The sequence below is a fragment of the Oryx dammah genome, unplaced genomic scaffold, assembly GCF_014754425.2.
Source record: "Oryx dammah isolate SB20612 unplaced genomic scaffold, SCBI_Odam_1.1 HiC_scaffold_12, whole genome shotgun sequence".
Taxonomy (NCBI): domain Eukaryota; kingdom Metazoa; phylum Chordata; class Mammalia; order Artiodactyla; family Bovidae; genus Oryx; species Oryx dammah.
The window spans coordinates 7000126-7023755 of record NW_024070196.1 but is presented as its reverse complement, the minus strand read 5'-3'; the positions used below and the strand labels follow the sequence as shown (position 1 = coordinate 7023755).

Genomic DNA, 23630 nt, shown 5'->3' with positions numbered 1-23630 from the left:
TTATAAGATTAATCAAATAGCAACTATAATTATATATGAACCATTATTTTTACTTCCAACCATAAGAATTAAATTATGTTTTAAAAAAATCAGAATAACAGTTTTCCTAAAAGACAAACATTTGAGATTATTAAAAGTGAGGTTATCAGAGACAGAACTAGATGCTAAAGACATTCTCAAGAGTACTTCAAAAGAATATAGACAACCAAGTGTCCGGGACTTAATATAGTGTCTGGAGAAAGAAAAGAACAAACCAGGCTGATCTCTAAAGGGGTTCAGGCTTCATCTCAGCTCTACAGATCACCTATACATATCAATCACCACTTCACCTAATAAAATTCCCCGTTTTCAAAGGAACATTGCACACATTACTAATTTTGATAACTTTTAAAAATACATTTGAACCTAAAGGAAAAAGTCAAAATTTGTCCATCAAATTCTGAAACTCAAGTAGCAGATAAATTTAGGATAAACAAAATAAAGAACATGGTTGCCTAGGAGATAAATAAATGGAAACAACTGGTACAAATAAGGCTTTAAAGTTATCAATTAATGATTATCAAAAGTTTTAGACACAATTTCAGAGAAAAATTAAATTTCAGAGTCTACTGAAAATATCCACTTAACAGGATTATTAGATATATTTATAATCTGACAAGAATATTTGGTAGTTCTTAGGTTCATGTGTAACACCTTATTAGTCTTGATAGAAAAGATATGTTCATTTTTCCTTTCTCAAATTAATGTACCCTTTTCTCCAGAAACTCCTATGTTCTTCTGCCACATAATCTTACCATCTATTACAATAACTGCTACCAATGGTATCAACATTAACAATGTAGGCAAATATCCTGCTTCATCTTCTTAATGTTTTATAAATTATTTATACCTATTTAAATGTTCAAGCTGGTTTTTAAAAAGGCAGAGGAACCAGAGATCAAATTGCCAACATGCACTGGATCATCGAAAAAGCAGGAGAGTTCCAGAAAAACATCTATTTCTGCTTTATTGACTATGCCAAAGCCTTTGACTGTGTGGATCACAATAAACTGTGGAAAATTCTGAAAGAGACAGGAATACGAAACCACCTGACCTGCCTCTTGAAAAACCTATATGCAGGTCAGGAAGCAACAGTTACAACTGGATATGAAACAACAGACTGGTTCCAAACGCGAAAAAGAGTACGTCAAGGCTATATATGGTCACCCTGCTTCTCTAACCTCTATGCAGAGTACATCATGAGAAACGCTGGACTGGAAGAAGCCCAAGCTGGAATCAAGATTGCCAGGAGAAATATCAATAACCTCAGATATGCAGATGACACCACCCTTATGGCAGAAAGTGAAGAGGAACTAAAAAGCCTTTTGATGAAAGTGAAAGAGGAGAGTGAAAAAGTTGGCTTAAAGCTCAAACATTCAGAAAGCTAACATCATGGCATCCGGTCCCATCACTTCATGGGAAATAGATGGGGAAACAGTGGAAACAGTGTCAGACTTTATCTTTTTGGGCTCCAAAATCACTGCAGATGGTGACTGCAGCCATGAAATGAAAAGACGCTTACTCCTTGGAAGGCAAGTTATGACCAACCTAGATAACATATTAAAAAGCAGAGACATTACTTTGTCATCTAAGATTTGTCTAGTCAAGGCTATGGTTTTTCTAGTGGTCATGTATGGATCTGAGAGTTGGACTGTGAAGAAAGCTGAGAGCCAAAGAATTGATGCTTTTGAACTGTGGTGTTGGAGAAGACTCTTGAGAGTCCCTTGGACTGCAAGGAGATCCAACCAGTCCATTCTAAAGGAGATCAGTCCTGGGTGTTCATTGGAAGGATTGATGCTAAAGCTGAACCTCCAATACTTTGGTCACCTCATGCGAAGAGTTGACTCATTGGAAAAGACTCTGATGCTGGGAAGGATTGGGGCAGGAAGAGAAGGGGACGACAGAGGATGACATGGCTGGATAGCATCACCAACTCAATGGACGTGAGTCTGAGTGAACTCCAGGAGTTGGTGATGGACAGGGAGGCCTGGAGTGCTGCGATTCATGGGGTTGCAAAGAGTTGGACACAACTAAGCGAATGAACTGAACTGAACTGAAATTTTTATTTAGCCCATTAGCATGTTCAATGTTTAGTAACTACAGTATGAAGTATACAGGGTATGCCTGTTTTATGCCCAAATAAGAAATATCACATAGATCCTTATGTTTAAGACCTAACTCCTGAAACAAATTTGTTTTCAACTGTAGCTGTCATTTATTAAATACTTACTGTGAGTCAGGCACTGTGCTACAGTCATTAACCCATATACATAAAATGAGGCCTACAGAAGTTAAGTAATTTACCTAAGGGCACACAGTAAATGCAAAAGCAAATCTGAACTCAGATTAGAGTGATTAAAAACCTTGGCTCTTAAACTCTAGGTAATGATTTATTTATATCCCCAATCTTAGGTAATTTCCTTTTTCTTCAAAGTTTGCTTATGCTAGAATAGGCTCTGGATGTAGCCTGAGAAATAAGCTCTTTTCTCTTTTCTAAAAGTCCTATAAGATGACTTTATCACTTTTCTAATTACCAAAAAAATTAAAGTTATTTGTTACTTTCAGAAGTAACAAATGGTTACTATGAAATGATTAATATGAAATTTTCAAGAATCAGATTCCTTAGGCCCTTAATCCACTTTTACCTATCACTATTTGTGGTTTTAAGCAGATAATTTAAGCTAATACTGCTATCTTTCTCATAGGAGTATTCTTTGAATTAAATGAGATAATACATTATCAATCATCCAGTCTTATGCTTAATATACAGGAAGTGTTTAAGACTATTAGCTATAGCTAATAACAACTACTATTAACAAATTGCAAACTTCATGAAGAATCAAGAGCGAAGTAAAACACTAGAAAAAGGAAAATTAAAACTGAAGTTATAAAGTTTATTTTTAAAAAACTTATGTGTAGTATAGAGCAGCCTAGTACTCAACACACAGTAACAGTTCAGTGAATATTAACGGTAATACTCCAAATCCAAGTGAGCAGGATCACAAATGATTTTAATTTTCATGTTTATGTTTTTTTATACAACATTACAATTTCTACATGAAGTTCTGCCATTATTATGTATCAAAATTAGCTAAAACAAACCTTTCACCTTTAAAATACTTAAAATACCATAAACAACATTTCATCATGTACTTTTTTAAATTTATTTTTTAATACAAATTTATTTTAATTGGAGGCTAATTACTTTACAATATTGTGGTTTTGCCATATATCATCATGTACTTTTATATCATATAAAACTTTCAAAGCACAGGTTCTGGTGTTTGACTGATGAGTTTGAATCCTATCATTTTCTAGCTCCATTATCTTAAAAAAATTACATGAACTCTCTGTGCTTTAAACTCCTCATTTATAAAATTGGAATTACAAAGTACACAACTCAAGAAGTTGTTGGAATTAATGATAATACATAAAGCACTTAGAATGCTTACTATCTAATAATGTGCTGTTGTTATCAGTAGCAACACTCTGATATATTAGCTCCATGTATATAAGTAATACTTTCTAAGATTCTAAGATTCTAAAATCATTGTCAAGACAACTGGTGTCTAAGTCTTCTTATTTCTACTTGACGATTTTATAACACAAAAAGTGTTCACTCTCAATACTTTGGGCCTAGGAGGAAATATGTATCAGCTAAGAGAATATGTGAAAGAAATACTGCAACTTACTATGTCTCTGAAGACGACTGCCCGAAGTCGATTAATATCCATGTCTTGTAAGAGCCTGTCAAAATCTCTCACTGGAGATATACCACCAGTTACAAGGTCCACTGGACTCTATTTAAGATAAAACATATAAACATACACTGCAGAGATATTTTAAAAAATAACACACTATTCCATGGGTGACAACATCTTTTCCCGGCTTGGTTTCCTCCTCCTCGCTTCTGTTTTTGGGTGCCAGGACAGAGGGGTGGGTATAGAAGGGAGCCATGAGAGAAAAAGGAACTGCATGCTAACTCAACAAGCGCGTGAAACACAAACTGCAGTATCTGGAGGGACAAGTATCATGGACACAAGGAAAGTAAACATTTGGAAAACCAGACAAGATTAAGTATAAGCAAATCTTTACTGTATACTCAGACACAAATATTTGAAGGCTATGTCCACAGACTAAAATAACTATTTCAGGACTCCTGTCAGATTTATTTACCTTTATGTTGAAATGAACAAATAAATTTAAGACCTTAACTGTAAAATAAGAGAATGCTTTCTTATTTAATTAATTATTCTGCAGGCTTACCTTCGCAGCAGATTTGCCAGTGGGAATCAGGCTGTGTGCCATTTTCTGGCTTTTTCCTGCTTCGCTTTTATTTCTCAGCTGTGACTGCTGCTGACACTCTAAGCAATTCCTTACTGCCACTGCACACACTGCAATTTAAGAAAAAAATTGTATTTAAGATTATGGTACTGACAAAACCCACCTATATAAGTTGCATAAGATTTTATTTGAAACAGATCACCTTCAGCAAATTCCTAAAATATCCCTGGGCTTTATCACCCACCGTTTGCTTTCTGACTCTGGTAGCCACTCTGTTAGGGCCCACTGCTAAAAGAGAATCCGCTCAAGAACCTGAAGAAACATTATACTGTTTCTTAGATCTCACATAAGTTACCTGAAATAATCTTTTATGGGGGAAAAGATAGGGAAGAAAAGATTTTAAAAGTGTAAGAAAACAAAGTAAATCACATTGCCATCAACTAGTCCCTCTATTATCTTCACTAAAGTACAACAGTTAAACTAGAAACCTGCACGTTTTTCTTAAAATTTTTATGATTACAGCATGATAGTAATAGGGACTGATAGAGGGTATAGCATTAAAGGAAATATTTATTTATAAGGTCTATCTTCTACTGGCTTTCATTAAAACGGTTTAAAAGGTAGGGGACAAAAAGGAGATTGTGATTAATATACAATCCAAAATTACCTCTCTAAACATCTCACTTATCAGGCAGTTAACTCAAGTTATTCAGATGTTAAGTGTGAACTTTAAAGACTTAGGTAATACACAATTGAGTATGAACTGATTCATATCATCTCCAATCCCAGCCAAATCAGTAGCCCTAAAAGTATTTGTCTCCACAAGAGTGGGAGAGCAAATTAGGAATAAAATAGCAAACTTATGTGATAACTTCCAGTACCAGCTGACTATCATATAGCTACTACACACGGAATTGAAAAAGGAGAGTATTCAGAAAGGTGCCCAAAGCAAGCCACGGAAGCTGGAAAAAGAGAAGGAACAGAGTGAAGAGGGAGGGAGGGAGAACATGGAACACAACTCTGTGCAGTCTGGGGTCAGGCCCAGCAAAAAACGTTCCAACTACTTTTCTCAGAGGCTGTATAGCATCAAGTTTGGGTCTGCATTACAAAGTTAAAAACCACATTGGAGTGGCTAGTATCAACCAGTCTCAGTAGTACAGTTTATTCTTACTGTTGCCATCTGACCTTCTCACTTCCAGCTTCACCAACACAGGAGTGAGAAGATCAGGGATCAAAACATCTGGACTGCTGTGACCAAGCTTACCATGTTCTATTAAGTGGTCCTGAACAAGGAGAACACGTGGTGCTGGAGTACACTGAATTATTCCTTTATTTTCTTCTATAGTTATGAAAACAGAGGGAGACAGAGTACTCTCCTAGTTTCTGAATTTCATACTTCTTGAGTATAGCAAAGCATTGCTAGTGTACGCTTCTACTTTCAATTCTACAAGTGTACTCTTTTCAGGAAGTGGAGAGGTTTAAAAGTGGCATATACAAAGTAATGGGTTCTAAATATTTTAATTGTATTACTGATATAAAGTTTAATGGTATATCCTATAACAGAAAGAATAGCAATACTAGTTAAACTATATTCAAATTCCAACTCTGCCAATTTAGAGCGTCTGAATTTTCATTAAGTTAAGTAACTACTTTGATCTCCAATTTCCTCATGAATAAAAGAAAATACAAATGAATGAATGGGAGAAAATGACTGCTGACTCAATGTGAAAATCAGAAATGACATGCAACAATAGTAAATGAAAGCTTTTGTTTTGTCATGCTTACCATCTGACTGTTAACTAGGATTTTAAAACAATGCCATAAAAATAGTATACCAAGTTCTTTAGTGCATCCTGAGTTTAAAAGTACTTTGAATGGTATTTTGAGTGAAAATAATCACTGTACCAAAAAAATCTAAATATGTCTGAATATCTAAGTATAGATATTGTTGCTAAATATGGGGAAATATTTTATTAACTAATTAGACTTTCCAATTTTGATATATTTTCATAGGTATCTTATTAATCTGTCTTTACATGGCCATGGTTCCTAAAGATTTTGCTTTCATTTCTTGGTCCCCTTTTCTCCACCTACTTCTCTCCATTTAATAAGCAAATCATTAACAAAGTCTCAGTATTTACAACTAGATACAGGAAACATTCTGCATAGAGAAAAACAATTTTTCTTCACCTAAGGAATTTCAGATTTCACTTAAAAATTCAAGGAAGAACTGCCTCCAGGAGAAGAGCAAATTTAATAGTCATATTAATTTCATCACAACTTATTTGGATTAATGGCTACATCTGAGCGATGCTAGTTTAGAACCTTGCTACTCAAGTGTGTTTGTAAGAGAAGCAACAACAACGCTACCTGAGACTTACTAGAAGGACAATTTTAGGCCTCATCCCAGACCTATATAAGCTAATCAGCATTTTAAGAATATCATCTGGTGATCCATGTGTATGATCACATCAACATTTGAGAAGGACTCAATTCAGCTCAATTGCTCAGTCGTGTCTGACTCTTTCGACCCCATGAATCGCAACACGCCAGGCCTCCCTATCCATCACCAACTCCCGGAGTTCACTCAGACTCACGTCCATCGAGTCAGTGATGCCATCCAGCCATCTCATCCTCTGTCGTCCCCTTCTCCTCCTGCCCCCAATCCCTCCCAGCATCAGAGTCTTTTCCAAAGAGTCAACTCTTCGCATGAGGTGGCCAAAGTACTGGAGTTTCAGCTTTAGCATCATTCCTTCCAAAGAACACCCAGGCCTGATCTTCTGTAGAATGAACTGCTTGGATCTCCTTGCAGTCCAAGGAACTCTCAAGAGTCTTCTCCAAGACAACAGTTCAAAAGCATCAGTTTTTCAGCACTCAGCTTTCTTCACAATCCAACTCTCGCATCCATACATGACAACTGGAAAAACCATAGCCTTGACTAGATGGACCTTTGTTGGCAAAGTAATGTCTCTGCTTTTGAATATGCTATCTAGGTTGGTCATAACTTTCCTTCCAAGGAGAAAACATCTTTTCATTTCATGGCTGCAATCACCATCTGCAGCAATTTTGGAGCCCAAAAAGATAAAGTCCGACACTGTTTCCCCATCTATCTCCCACGAAGTGAAGGGACCAGATGCCATGATCTTTGTTTTCTGAATGTTGAGCTTTAAGCCAACTTTTTCACTCTCCTCTTTCACTTTCATCAAGAGGTTTTTTAATTCCTCTTCACTTTCTGCCATAAGGGTGGTGTCATTTGCATATCTGAGGTTATTGATATTTCTCCCAGCAGTCTTGACTCCAGCTTGTGCTTCTTCCAGCCCAGCGTTTCTCATGATGTACTCTGCATAGAAGTTAAATAAGCAGGGTGACAATATACACTCTTGGCATACTCCTTTTTGTATTTGGAACCAGTCTGTTGTTCCATGTCCAGTTCCAACTGTTGATTCCTGACCTGCATACAGATTACTCAAGAGGCAGGTCAGGTGGTCTGGTATTCCCATCTCTTTCAGAATTTTCCACAGTTTATTGTGATCCACACAGTCAAAGGCTTTGGCATAGTCAATAAAGCAGAAATAGATGTTTTCCTGGAACTCTCTTGCTTTTTCCATGATCCAGCGGATGTTGGCAATTTGATCTCTGATTCCTTTGCCTTTTCTAAAACCAGCTTGAACATCTGGAAGTTTATAGTTCACATATTGCTGAAGCCTGGCTTGGAGAATTTTGAGCATTACTTTACTAGCATGTGAGATGAGTGCAACTGTGCGGTAGTTTGAGCATTCTTTGGCAATGCCTTTCTTTGGGATTGGAATGAAAACTGACCTTTTCTAGTCCTGTGGCCACTGCTGAGTTTTCCAAATTTGCTGGCATTTTGAGTGCAGCACTTTCACAGCATCATCTTTCAGGATTTCAAAGAGCTCAACTGGAATTCTTTCACCTCCACTAACTTTGTTCGTAGTGATGCTTTCTAAGGCCCACTTGACTTCACATTCCAGGATGTCTGGCTCTAGGTGAGGGATCACACCATTGTGATTATCTTGGTCATGAAAATCTTTTTTGTACAGTTCTTCTGTGTATTCTTGCCACCTCTTCTTAATATCTTCTGCTTCTGTTAGGTCCATACCATTTCTGTCCTTTATCGAGCCCATCTTTGCATGAAATGTTCCCTTGGTATCTCTAATTTTCTTGAAGAGATCTCTAGTCTTTCCCATTCTATTGTTTTCCTCTGTTTCTTTGCATTGATCGCTGAGAAAGGCTTTCTTATCTCTTCTTGCTATTCTTTGGAACCCTGCATTCAGATGCTTATATCTTTCCTTTTCTCCTTTGCTTTTAACTTCTCTTTTCACAGCTATTTGTAAGGCCTCCCCAGACAGCCATTTTGCTTGTTGCATTTCTTTTCCATGGGGATGGTCTTGATCCCTGTCTCCTGTTCAATGTCACAAACCTCATTCCATAGTTCACCAGGCACTCTATCTATCAGATTTAGTCCCTTAAATCTATTTCTCACTTCCACTGTAAAATCATAAGGGATTTGACTTAGGACATACCTGAATGGTCTAGTGGTTTTCCCTACTTTCTTCAATTTAAGTCTGAATTTGGCAATAAGGAGTTCATGATCTGAACTCCCGGTCAGCTCCCGGTCTTGTTTTTGTTGACTGTATAGAGCTTCTCCATCTTTGGCTGCAAAGAATATAATCAATCTGATTTCGGTGTTGACCATCTGGTGATGTCCATGTGTAGAGTCTTCTCTTGTGTTGTTGGAAGAGGGTGTTTGCTATGACCAGTGCATTTTCTTGGCAAAACTCTATTAGTCTTTCCCCTGCTTCATTCCGCATTCCAAGGCCAAATTTGTCTGTTACTCCAGGTGTTTCTTGACTTCCTACTTTTGCATTCCAGTCCCCTATAATGAAAAGGACATCTTTTTTGGGTGTTAGTTTTAAAAGGTCTTGTAGGTCTTCATAGAACCGTTCAGCTTCTTCACTGTTACTGGTTGGGGCATAGACCTGGATTACTGTGATACTGAATGGTTTGCCTTGGAAATGAACAGAGATCATTCTGTCGTTTTGGAGATTGCATCCAAGTACTGCATTATGGAATCTTTTGTTGACCATGATGGCTACTCCATTTCTTCTAAGGGATTCCTGCCTGCAGTAGTAGATACAATGGTCATCTGAGTTAAATTCACTCATTCCAGTCCATTTTAGTTCACTGATTCCTAGAATGTCGACGTTCATTCTTGCCATCTCCTGTTTGACTTCTTCCAATTTTCACTGATTCATGGACCTGACATTCCAGGTTCCTATGCAGTACAGCTCTTCACAGCATCAGACCTTGCTTCTATCACCAGTCACATCCACAGCTGGGTATTGTTTTTGCTTTGGCTCCATCCCTTCATTCTTTCTGGAGTTATTTCTTCACTGATTTCCAGTAGCATATTGGGCACCTAATAACCTGGGGAGTTCCTCTTTTAGTATCCTATCATTTTGCCTTTTCATACTGTTCATGGGGTTCTCAAGGCAAGAATACTGAAATGGTTTGCCATTCCCTTCTCCAGTGGACCACATTCTGTCAGTAGAGAAGCAGTACTTCAAAGCAAAAGGCGACTGGGGGTTGCGGGGAGTAATGTGGACCACATTCTGTCAGTAGAGAAGCAGTACTTCAAAGTAAAAGGCGACTGGGGGTTGTGGGGAGTAATGCTGATCAGAATCAACTTTGTAGAATTTTCAAAACATATCCTCCTCCTCGATCCACCCTTACAAGTACTACTATAGCCAATGCACACACAGTCCTTTACTCTTTGGAAGTTAAAAGTACCATAAGACAAACTGCCTAGCAAATATTTTCCCCCCAACAGGGGAAGAAAATATTCAACGTAATACGTCCGTATTACTGAAAATTTAAGTAAATTCCTAAGTAATGGGGTTTAACAGCTCACCTAGTCGGAGACTCTGCCGCAAAATTCCTCCAGATGACATATTTTTTTCAGCTTCAATTTCACTGAAGCCAAGAGAACTTGCAAATATAAGTACATCCACAAGGCTAATTAATCTCTGCAAAAATGTCACAGAGGCTTCTATTGAAAGCCCTTGAGTAGGTTCAATATTCTCCAGCTCATGCTGTAAGGAATAAATTTTGACATTTATATATACATTCTGAAAAAGCTCAATTTTATGAGATACATTCCCCAAATTTCTAAATTTTATAAAAAGTTTGGCTGTTATAAATCTAGTTCAACAGAGGAATTTCCTTATCATTTCATCTAAAAAAAAAACCAAAAGCATACATTCAGGTGAAACACTGTCAGTCATATTCCTCACTATCTAATTCATCCCTGATAATTAAACATTCTTTAGTGCCATCATTCCTGGGACAGAGTCTAAGGTCCTTTCAAGTAATTATAACAGATTCTGCTGTTTTTGAATTACAGAACCACCACATTTAAGTTTTAATCAATCAGAACATATAAGTCATGTTTTCCCACCAATTTTACATAGTAAAGTCCTTACTGTAGCCGACGTAGCAGCTGAAAGCAATGGCAGTATACCCCCACAAGCCATGACCATATTGTCCATCACTTGAGAGATGAGATGAATGGTGTTGTGTACAAAGATGATATTATCACTGCTATTCACGAAGTCCATAACTGTCTTTGTTGAATGGCTGTCCAAAGATAAATGATGTTTACTCATAATGCTGAAGAAAGGAAATCACAGTTGCCTACTTGAGGGAAGGGAGCATAAGAGGTGCTTTTTTCGCTTCATCTTGAAAGCTGAGGAAATATAATGATGCAAGCAGGCATTTTGGGGGGCATATACTTCCTCAGAATATGTAGACCATTCCATATCAGTGGTTACGATCTGTGCTCTTTTTTCAGTTCTGAACAATAAATACTATTGATCTTACACTTGATACAAAAGTTGAACTAAATTACCCTAAATTAGGAGCAAAATTTGAAGCCACAAAAACTCAGAGGTAAATCATGTTACATGTGCTATTAAAAATGAATTTTCTAGTAACATTTTCTTAGATAATGCCATGAGATGTTTTTAAACAGAATAAGAGTAGAATACAACTAACAATAAACAAATTAGGCACTTTTAAAAATCATAAATCACACAACAGAGGATAATCTAAAATACACAGACTTTTTATAGTAAAAATAATTGGAAAATTAGATGTTTTACCTAAATCCCATTTTTTTACTTCTTCTAGAAATAAATGCATTTGGCTACTGCTAAGTCATTTCAGTCGTGTCCGACTCTGTGCGACCCCACATAGACAGCAGCCCACCAGGTTCCCCCATCCCTGGGATTCTCCAGGCAAGAACAATGGAGTGGGTTGCCATTTCCTTCTCCAGTGCATGAAAGGGAAAAGAGAAGGGGAAGTCGCTCAGTCATGTCTGACTCTTAGCGACCCCATGGACTGCTACCTACCAGGCTCCTCCGCCCATGGGATTTCCCAGGCAAGAGTACTGGAGTACATTCAGGCAAATTATATGATATAAAATATATCACAGAAAATCTTCAGCAAATATTTTAAAAGAAAAAATCTCTGATTTTCAAGTTTTTGTACTATAAATATGATACCTCACTTTTGTAAGAGAATAGACAATAATTCAATAAAATCCTACCACAGAAATAATTTATATCCTACTTTTGAATCAAATGACTATAGTTAACTACAGAATGTTAACTAAATAAATTTCTTTGAAAACAAAGACTAAAATTTATATACATCTTCTATGATAAATAAATGGACAAACCTTCTCCACATCTGTATGTCTGTTTCTATTGAAAATAACAGATCAGTGAGCAAACGCTGATGCATTTGAGACCATCTGAACTCAGGAATACGGAACATAGACCTGGAATCCCTCCTTTGTCCATTAACTGTGTCGGCTGTTCCTTGCCCTGGCTGCTCTTGTTGCCTTGACATCTAATAGAGAAAGTTAAAAAGAGTAATCAAGTAAGTTCAACTGCAAAAGAAGGCATTAATATCTAATAGATTCTATGCAATTCACCTAACAAATACTCACATTTCAATACACTAAGGAACCAAATAAGAGAAAAATTATTAATGAATAATAACAATGATATATTTAAAGCAAAGTTACAAAAAATGCTAAACTAGCACAATTCAGAAGTAACTGGCCTGGAACCATGTTAGTGTTATCACCAGTTAATACAGAATTTTATACATGAATCAAGAAGTTTTGGATTTTCAGTACTGACATAAAAGAAAGGCTGTATCTGGATTATGAATTAGCTAAAATTAAGAAAAAACAAAAATAAAGACAACAGAATGAAGACCAAGCCAATAAAAAAGGAAGGAGGAGAGCAGTAAGAGTTGAATCAAGTGGGAAATGACAGCATGGAGCCTCAGTGGTGTCATGGATCCTTCTGAGATACTGGTCAAGAAGAAAGCTATGCCTCTGAATCTCACAAAGGCTCCTGCAGCTCACAAACAGACCTCACAGAACAATTTTAAACTGCATAGTTTGTACATAAAATTATACAAAGCAGGTGGTTCTGCAGGAAGGTAGCAGAAAAACTAATGTCCTAACTACAACTGGGGTCATCAAATAAAGGGCAAAAGGAAAGTATTTCCAAAGTTTGCTTTGTAAAAGCTAAAAATAGGCTAACAGTGAAACTTGTAAGTAGTAACTTTTAATGATACTGTAGTGAAACTAACAATAAAAGCTGCCATTTAACAAACTCACACTAAAAATCAAACTCTGCTGAAGATAAGAAATAAAATCTTCATATTCACCACATTTATGTAATTGCAAACAGGTTATCAACCAACTTTAAAACAAAATAAAATACAAGTATATACACTTGTTCTATTTCAACTCAATGCCAATATAGTTCAAGGAAATAATAAACATGATCACCTCAAGCACAGGTTGAGGAGGCTGGGACACTTGCATGTTTGTATGGGCCTTCAGTTCCAGTCTCTCAGTATCTGCAGCGACACTGGAAACATCCAACTTAGCAATCTTATGCTCAGAAGTGGCAGGAGACTCAAAGATATTACCATGAGAATCACTATTTAGTTTGGTTTCTCCAGTGAAGTTAGTTTTCTCCTGTTCCTCCAACATATGACCAATGTCCGAATGTACGGCTGCTTGGGAAGCAGCAGCATCTGGTGAGGCAGCTGAAGCCCCTGGTGCTGTCATAGGCAAGATTCCAGAATCTTTAGGATCTTGAGTTTCAGCGTCAGTTTGTTTCTTACTTACAGCCTCTTCCTCTTGAAATATTAATTTATGGTCATCACTAAACGCATCCACTCTCTCACTGGCTTCAGAAGCACCAGGAGACAAACTATTATTTGGGGGCTCTGTGGGGAGACCGGCTTCCTCAATAGGGCTACATTCTACCTTCAGTTCTACATAATCTTCATCATCTTCTTCCTCTACTATAGACTTATCTAATAATTCCGGCACCTCTGAAGCATCTTCTTCTGAAGGAGAACTGATGGAAGCAGTTACTTCATTGACAGTCACTGTATCTTTGCCAGTTGTACAAGAATCAGAGGAAATGGTCGCAGCTTCTGTTATGTCAGAAGATCTTTCTAAATTATCTGCATTAACTGTTTCATTTATCAGTGTTTCTTCTAAAGGGACTTCATCCAGTAAATCCTCATTTTCTGGCCCGGTTGTCCTTTCTTCATTAGATGTAGCAGGAATTTGCAGTTCAGTGTTGGATGCAGCTTCCACTGAGCTTGTCTGTCCAATATTTGACTTTTCATCACTATTTCTAGTGATATCAAAAGGCACAGGAGAATCCTTTGTATCTGATTGTTGGGATCCTACTGAAACATTAACCTCCCTGCTAATGCCAGAGACTGCTAGAACTGGACTTGAAGAACACTGCCCTGTTTCTTCATCGACTTTTCCCTGGTGTTCCCTTAATATATTGGCAAGGTTTTCTTTGTGTATTTCAAAAGTGACCTAGATAAAAAATACACAAAGAGTCAAAATACACACAAAAAATAAATGAACAGAGCAAACAAAACATAAAATTTAAAGGTTCAATTTTTCCAACACATGGTTTATATGATGCAAGAAACAATTATCTATAACATCTTATCAAATGATAAATAAAAGGTATCAACCACAAAAATCTAAATTATCAAAAAAAGTATAGCTAATCAATGCTAACAGGTAGCATGGCATCAATCAATAACAAGAACACAGTTATTTAGATTATATTTTTAAGACATATGTATAGGAAAACAGTACATTATTCTACTAACCTGTATATCTTGTACCAAGATCTAAGTACGAATCATTGGAAAGTGCTTTGTGCACTATGTAATATATTGTTTAAAAAGCAATGAAAACCCATTTTTCCATGATTTATTCTCAGCAGAGATCAAAAACATCAGTTATGTTCACTTCATATATGCTGCAAATTATATACTTAAATATTATATATATTATGTATTATAGCTGCTCTCTCTGCATTTATTCAGCTATGAAAATAACTTCATACTAAGGTAAAGAATATACATTCTTTTAGCACTGAAATAAAAAGATCCAACCATTCCCCAAAGGTCAATCATAATTTTCAAAGCTGAACTGATCACAAATGGTCTGAAAGTTCCAGTTAATTCATCCATGCAATTCATCCATCCACTGGTAGAGCTGTACGTAAAAGATTACTATATACTCAGCCCTGTGAACATACCCATATCATGCTTATTAGCATTTTGCCCAACTAAATGGAAAAATTTCAAGGTTTAAGTATAAGAGAGAGTTCTGTGATTTTAATGTCAAAGGTTTATGTTATTTCATGACATATTATTATATTATAGCCACCATTGGAATCTTCCCTGGTTGCTCAGAGGGTAAAGCTTCTGCCCGCAATGCAGAAGACCCAGCTTCGATCCCTGGGTCGGGAAGATCCTCTGGAGGAGGAAACAGCACCCCACTCCAGTACTCTTGCCTGGAAAATCCCATGGATGGAGGAGTCTGGTGGGCTACAGTCCATGCGGTCGCGAAGCATCAGACAAGACTAAACGACTTCACTTTCACGGCCACCATTATGTGACTGCCACTAGCAAGTTTCAATGTGAACATCACCAAAAAAGTAAATATAATACATGCAGAAGGTATAGGCATAATTAGAGTTTATCAGTGCTAGAAGTGTTATGTAACCTATATTATTATAATAAACACAGTAAATTGAACCTTGTAGTCAACAAACCTTTATTGAGCCCTAGTATGGGGGGATGATGGTAGATAAAAAAGAAGAAAAGATGATTTTCCATGCCCAAAGATTCACAGGCCTTTTTGAAGGCCTATGAACGCAAGTATGTATGCAAGCAGATATAATGCAAACAAAACCATAAATAATGCACAATGTACCCAGTTTCTTCTATAGCTGTTAACTAGCCTTTACGTAAGACATATACAGTACAGTCTTGCCATAATGTGCTATAGTGACAGTGTTAGTTGCTCAGTCATATCCGACTCTTTGTGACCCCCATGGACTGTAGCCCACCAGGTTCCTCTGTCCATGGGATTCTCCAGGAAGGCATACTGGAGTGGGCTGCCATGCCCTCCTTCATCTTCCCAACTGAGGGATCGAACCTGGGTCTCCCCATAATGTGGTATATCTAAAACTAAAATATTTTCCTAGTTTTGAATATGTGGGGAACTTTGTTGAATATTTCAAAATGAAATGCTTATATTCAACACTAAAGAGTAAAATGGCATAAGAACATTAATAAAATATCAATTTCTTCAGTGCCCAGAAGGCTATCATCTTTGAACTAAGTTCTTTATTTTAATTGATGAATTCCTCATTTATTCATCCGAGAAAAACTTACTGAATTATCTACAGCATGCCAGACACTGTGTGGTGAACAATACAGTGTTCATAGTGCCTATGTTTAATGGAATAGATGAAAAATAAACACACGAACATACAAGATAATGTCAAGTAATAATAAGAAAATTTTAAGAAAAAGGCGGGGTGGGGGGGCACTGGGGAAGGTCTCTGGAGATGTCTGAACAGAGAAAGTGAAAAAGAAAGTTACACCAATATCGAAAAACTTTCAGGCTTAAGGAAGAACAAATGCACAGGCCTTGGAGCCAAAGTAAGTTTGGTATGTTTCAGGAACAAGAAACCACCAGAAGACTGCAGATGATGAGGTAAGAGATGGAGCCACTGCTTTATGGTTGCAGAGAATCATAAACTGTGTACAAGCCTTTGAATTGTATTCTGATGGTGGAGAAGGCAATGGCACCCCACTCCAGTACTCCTGCCTGGCAAATCCCATGGATGGAGGACCCTGGTGGGTTGAAGTTCATGGGGTCGCCAACAGTCAAACTGAGCGACTTCCCTTTCACTTTTCACTTTCATGCGTTGGAGAAGGAAATGGCAATCCACTCCAGTGTTCTTGCCTGGAGAATCCCAGGGACGGGGGAGCCTGGTGGGCTGCCGTCTATGGGGTCGCACAGAGTCGGCCACGACTGAAGCAACTCAGCATACATGGTATAATATCTGTCCTGACATATTAATACATAATCATGTGCAACACAACAGTATTATAGAATGAGTAGCTTTGAATAACCATGGGTTTGACTTTACTCAAATTGAGGATTTTTTAAATTTTTATTATAAAATATATCAATAAATATGAATATATAGAATCTACATGTATGGTTAAAGAGTCATTTTTTAGCCCCATGTACCTATACCCATGTCAAGGAACAGAACATAACTCACAATTCCACTATGCGTCCATCCCCAATTGTACTCTGAACCTCACCAACTCCCAACAAGAGGAAATCACTACCCTTGTATTTCTATTGTTTCCTACTTTAATAGTTTTACTACCTATACGGTAAACATACCTAGAATGTTTAGATTGAGATACTAAGTAGAGCATAACCCTAGCCAGCTAAAAGAAAGGCCAACGTTCCCAGAGGTAACTAAGGCTCCCGGAGAAGACAAGCTGCACAGGATCTGTGTACTGGAGCGGGTTCCGGCTTCTCTAAGAGGATAGAGAAGACTACTTGTGTCTAGAGGCAAGGCCATTAGGGAACACCGGGAAATACAAAGGATGAAAGACCTCTGAGGGCTAGTGGGGGCCAGGTAGTGGGTATTTAGCATAACTAAGGTCCAACAAAAAAAACTCTTTTTATATTTGCCAATTCTAAGCTTACAATTCTACTCTCAGAAGCAGAGCACAATAGATCCCATGTTTGAGGGGTGAAGTGAGCATCTTCAGGTGATGTAGGCAGCAGGACTAGAGAGAATAAGAACTACTCACCACACTGTCAAGACAAGTAGTCATGAGAACATGGACCCATCTCCGGTGGGTAATTTGTCCTCAGGCTTTAAAAAGATCTTACAAAGGCATCTGGCATTTCAGTAATAACAGCTCCCCCTATAACTGTACCTTAAGTCAAACTATTCCAGTTTAGATGGACTATCACAGGGCTACTACAACGCCGCCATCCTGGGACCTCCCTTCACTGGAATCCTGTAGATCCCCTCATCTCTCTCCTGTTTCTTACATTCTGTATCTTCTTTGTTCTATTCTCCCCTTTGGGTGCAGTATATCCTCCACTGCCCGCTTGAAATTTTTATACTTTGCCAACTAAGGTCTGTCTAGTCAAGGCTGTGGTTTTTCCTGTGGTCATGTATGGATGTGAGAGTTGGACTGTGAAGAAGGCTGAGTTCCGAAGAATTGATGCTTTTGAACTGTGCTGTTGGAGAAGCCTCTTGAGAGTCCCTTGGACTGCAAGGAGATCCAACCAGTCCATTCTGAAGGAAATCAGCCCTGGGATTTCTTTGGAGGGAATGATGCTAAAGCTGAAATTCCAGTACTTTAGCCACCTCATGCAAAGAGTTGACTCATTGGAAAAGACTCTGATGCTGGGAGGGATTGGGGGCAGGAGGAGAAGGGGACGATAGAGGATGAGATGGCTGGATGGCATCACCAACTCGATGGCTGGATGGCATCACCAACTCGATGGCTGGATGGCATCACCGACTCGATGGCTATCAGTTTGAGTGAACTCCAGGAGTTGGTGATGGACAGGGAGGCCTGGTGTGCTGCGATTCATGGGGTCGCAAAGAGTTGGACACGACTGAGCGACTGAACTGAACTGAAGGGTAAACTTACTCTACCTTCACACTTGAAGGTCAGATAAAATCACAGGCTGGAAAACATCTACCTTCAGAATACGAAAGTTACGTCTTGATTGTCTTCTTCTTTCTGTGTTTATTGTTGGGAAGTCTGAGAGGTATTTCTGATTCATGAACATTCATATGACTTATTTTTACTTACTTTGTTCTTTTTCATGAAATTTTACAAAGTCTTCTCTTTGTTCCTAGTGCTTTGAAATTCCCACAATGATTCTTGGTACGGGTCTATTTTGACCCATGGTGCTAAATACCCACTGGGCCCTTCCAACCTACTAATGAATATCCTTTGGTTCTGAGAATTTTTCCTGAATAACTTAATTTATACCCCCATCCCCTCTCTCTCCCCTGTTCTCACTTCCCAGGATTTCTCTTTCGACAATGCACTGACTGGTCCTCTGCTCTTCCTGCCCTTTCTCGATTTCCCACCTGCTTTGTCTTTTGGTTCTATCACCTGGGAAGTGCCTCATCTAACCACTGAATGCGGTCTCCACTTCTCCTATGTGACTCTGCCCTAGGCACTTCACTTCTCTGCTGCTCCTATTTTTCCTTTCTGAGACAGGCAAATACAAACTTCATAGTTTAAAGTTTTCTCTGGTGTCAAAAGGGAAAGGAAATTTCCTCTCTCCCCTGTGGTTTTTCCTATAGAAAACTTGAAGTTGGAAATATTTTCTCTGGTACCTGGAGATGTATTTAAACGTTTTTAAAAGATAATAAGCCTCTTGCTAGTTTTGTATCCCTAGGATATCTTTCCTGGGGGCACTGGAGCCATTTCTTTCAAATACATCAAGAATGATGGTGCCCTGTCTCTATAAGAGTTTAAGCTATGTGCTTGCTTCCAAGATGTAACCCCCAGTTTGTCAAAAATACACAAGAATTTATTTTTTTTAATAAAAACAAGAACATGTATGTAATGGATTATATCTGGCCATATAAAAGAATGAAATTTATTTTTTCCTTTGTAATCTCTTTAGTGGATTGCCTATGATATACACACATCATAGTCTAATGTAACACTTTTTATTTAGTAATAATAATGTTACATTCTTTTCTACAGGGAAGCCTGGTATGCTGCAGTCCATGGGGTGGCAGAGTCAGACATAACTTAGCAAATGAACAACAACAAATTCTTTTCTACATTTTAAGGAGAGGATATTTTTGCATTGGCAAGAGGTTTTACTGTTAACTGCTTCCTTAACAGTATAGTAATAGTACCACATTATTAGCATGTAGTCATTGAGAGATTAAATGAGTTTTTGTATGTAAAATGCTTAAAATGATACAATATACAAAATAAGCCATGTATGTGCGTAACATTATTACAACTATCATTAATTTTCAATAGGTGCTGTGGTGGATTACTAATATCAAACAGAACAGGACTCAATTCTAGTTTCATGTTTTAGAATCTACTCATTTGTCCGGGGATGTTAACTGTTTTTCTTCCATCTAGTTTCTTCTCGTTATATTATCTGTTTTCTCCGAATTGCCTTTTACCACTTATCTGCTTTGTCTCTATCTCCTGAATGAGAGGCTTTCCTTAACTTTCTTGTATAACTTGGTTCTTTCCTTATGATTAACACAAGGCGGAGCTAAAGGCCAAGGGGTTAGAAAGCTTTTTAACCTACAGCAGGTAATCAACTTGTACCTCTACCACAGAATGATCTGGGTGGGGCCTAAGACAGGAAGGCACACAGACAACCCAAAGCCGCATCCTCGAAGTCCTGCTTGCAAGGTAATGGTCTGGTGGCTATATTTTAGGAACCAGGTGGGAAGCAGGGGATGGAAGCGTCACCTTTCCATTCAACACATAGTCTCTTAATCACCCTTCCCATTTTGCTAATATAAAACAAGACCAGTAATCCTCTGGTTACTCTCCCTAAAAGTCTCGCAGAATAGGCTGAGGTTGTTTTCCAATAGCATACAGTAGGGGAAAGTATCAAGATGTCAAAATCAAAGTTCTACTCAATGTTTTTAATGGTTTTTGCTTGCAGCACATACAAGCCATAATCTTTAGCTTCAAACAGTTGAGGGATGTGAGTTCTGAGAAATATGAGACTTTTTTTTTTTTTTAATGAAAATGAAGTTGATTTTTGGCTTTCTCCATACTAAGCTTATGACTGACTGGCCCCAAACCTAAATTAATACAACTTACCCAGCTGATCCACAGACTCTAAACTTGACTGTTATTTACCCCACTCCTATTCCCTGTATCCTGGGTATTTTTGTATTTTTGCAAAATCCTTTCATGGCATATTTATGTTGAGTTTCAACACAAAATGCATTAAATGTTAGTGTTTAACTTGCCAGCTTTAACTCAACTAACAAACTGAGACACTGTATAGTAAGGATAATTTTCATCCTACGTTAAGACCAATAGCTACACTCCTAATGTGAGGAGGAAATGCTATCCCCTAGTTCAACTAATCCCCTAATTCAACTGCTACAAAAGAAACTTAACAGTAAAAAACTGTCATCCATTTCAAAACAAGTATGTTCCTATACTAAAGAGCACTGTTTTGAAGAATAAATAGAACAGATTTGAGACTAAAAAGTTAGAACCTACATTACTTCCACTATAAAACTCATTCGGTATGTTAAAACAGTATGGAAAAATTTCAAATTGTTATGATTATACTTGCTGAATATATTTTTACAACGAATGTTAGTCATCATCTTAAAATGGTATACAACAGGAATTTAATGGACATTTCAAGAACTTAATATCTGATCTATGTGATTACATCTAAATACTACTACTATATATACTTTTTTTTTTTAATTTGTAATAGGAAACAAATGGACTTCCCAGGTGGCACAGTAGTAAAGAATCCGCCTGCCAATGAAGGAGGCACAAGAGATGGGTTTTCAATCCCTGCGTAAGGAAGATACCCTGGAGTAGGAAATGGCAACCTGCTCCAGTACTCTTTCCTGGAGAATCCCATGGAGAGAGGAGCCTGGCGGGCTACAGGCCATGGGGTTGCAAAGAGTCAGACATGACTATGTGACTGAGCACACAGCAAATACAGCATAATAGGATAAAAACTTAATAGAAAAAAATGTATGAATAAGAGTCCTGAAAAAAATCATTCACTTTTATGTTAATGCTTTTAAGATTACTAACATCGTAGCAACAGGGAAACAAAACTTTCATAATACCTGTAGCCCATTGCAGTGCTCTATGCAGTGACGTTCCTTGCAACTTTATAAACAACTTGAAGAATTCCTCTTGGATTTCCATGTCCCCTTCAGGGCCAATAGAAGAGACATATTTTTGCTATCACAAACTCTCTCTTAAAGAGAGACTTTTCATGTTGCTCTGAAGAGTATTCACTTAAGTTACAACTTCCCATGACTGTCTTTCAATCACTTGCTAAGAGACTATTCATTCTAAAGGTGAAACATAATACATATGTCTCTGTAATGTAGTTCTTTCTCACATTCTAACTGTATTCAGGCTGAGGAGAGAAACTTTGAACAGGCCATTTGAAAAGATAGGTTAGGAAGTAATATTTAGCATTAAATTTTCAAGCACAAGGAGATGGTTTATATAATACACATTGCAATTCAACACAAAGTACAGTTTCATAAAGGCATACTTAATGTGCCACAGGAATGTATTTCCTTTTGTGACAAACAGATTTGTAGTCAAATCTGTTCTAAAACAGTGCTTTGTCTTCCCTAAGCAAACCAACTTGTTTATTCTTTTTTTTTGCAAATATGAATATTAGAAATGCATTTAAAATTTTTGAAGCTGATTTTTAAGCCTTTTAATTTACTCCATAGTTGAAAACCTAAATGACAACTGAGTAATTATCGCTGTTGTTATCTTTTTTGATACTGTTTTCCTAAAAGTATTTGTGACTGATAATTCCTAATTAATTACCAGATATTGTTCTAAATTACTTCACTAAAAGACTAGTCATTAATCTTCACAATCATTTGATAGCTAATCGATAGCTGTTTGCCATGTTTGGAAATCACTACTATAAGCTACTAGTTAAAGACACTCATGCTGCTGCTGCTAAGTCGCTTCAGTGTTGTCCAACTCTGTTTGACCCCATAGACAGCAGCCCACCAGGCTCCCCCATCCCTGGGATTCTCCAGGCAAGAACACTGGGGTGGGTTGCCATTTCCTTCTCCAATACATGAAAGTGAAAAGTGAAAGTGAAGTCGCTCAGTCGTGTCTGACTCCTTCTCCGAAAGATACTCAAGAGCTAATAACTATGTTTCTTTAGCCATTACTTTCAACTTAATAGACACTCAAATTTACTAATTAGGAGATAAAAGATGAATGAAATATATTAAGAGATTAGCATTACTAACCTATGTATTAAAAAATTTTACCTATAAAATTTTAAACGTTAACAATGGTTAGGAATTAGCTTTCTTTTTGTAAGCAAATTCATCGTTTTTATTAGATGTTATTTTCCTTTGGAATAACAGCTGTATATAATATGCTAACTTCTTAACTTACCAACCTTTCCCAGCTGATAAATAAGACATAATTTTCTTCAAAAATAGCTGAATCCTTGCATATGGGATATTAGGAAGCATAGCTCAAAATGATCATAACCACACAAGAGGAAACCTTTTATAGAGACTCTGATGCAACAGCTTACAACAGTAATGGCATAAGACATAATGCTTAAAAGAAAATTAAGTATTTATAAGCTTATACATATTTACTGATCTATTTTATGCAAAATACCCTGGTTAAAAATCTAAATATTCTGGTCAAACCTAAGCACTTAAATGCTACCCTAAAAACAACCTGTCTAGAGGGATATCAAGTATAAAGCCTAGCCCATTCTAAGAAAACCACCTAAAAGAATCAGTTACCAAAGCAGCATTATATGTTCAATAACAAAGAGAAACAATCCTGTGAGGAAAACAAGTCACGTATGTGATAAGCACTATACACTCACCGTGTAATATGCTCAAAAACTATTTTTAAGTAGGTAGTATATTTTAACAGAGTTCACAATACACTACCCCAAAATATGGAACACTGGGACACTATTTTTTAAGATGAAGGAATCTGAGAAACAGTGTTTATAAGAAAGATTCTGCCCTCTTTATCCTCCCCTGAAGCAGGTCATAAGGACTCTCGAATCACTCCCTTGTCCCTGAAGCTTCTTATGTGAG

General features: G+C 37.4%; 1 protein-coding gene across 5 annotated transcripts in view; it reads right to left on the bottom strand.

Annotated features, from left to right (window-relative positions):
• LRBA (LPS responsive beige-like anchor protein) overlaps window positions 1-23630 on the bottom strand; it is a 748625-nt gene that overhangs the window by 564754 nt on the left and 160241 nt on the right. For all 5 annotated transcript variants that reach the window (XM_040251453.1, XM_040251452.1, XM_040251455.1 and 2 more), the window contains exons 23-28: window positions 13214-14272; window positions 12083-12255; window positions 10827-10980; window positions 10256-10436; window positions 4306-4433; window positions 3732-3839 (exon numbers count right to left, since the gene is read on the bottom strand). In XM_040251453.1, coding sequence (XP_040107387.1) covers window positions 3732-3839; window positions 4306-4433; window positions 10256-10436; window positions 10827-10980; window positions 12083-12255; window positions 13214-14272 — 1803 coding nt within the window. The remainder of the gene's footprint in view (window positions 1-3731; window positions 3840-4305; window positions 4434-10255; window positions 10437-10826; window positions 10981-12082; window positions 12256-13213; window positions 14273-23630) is intronic.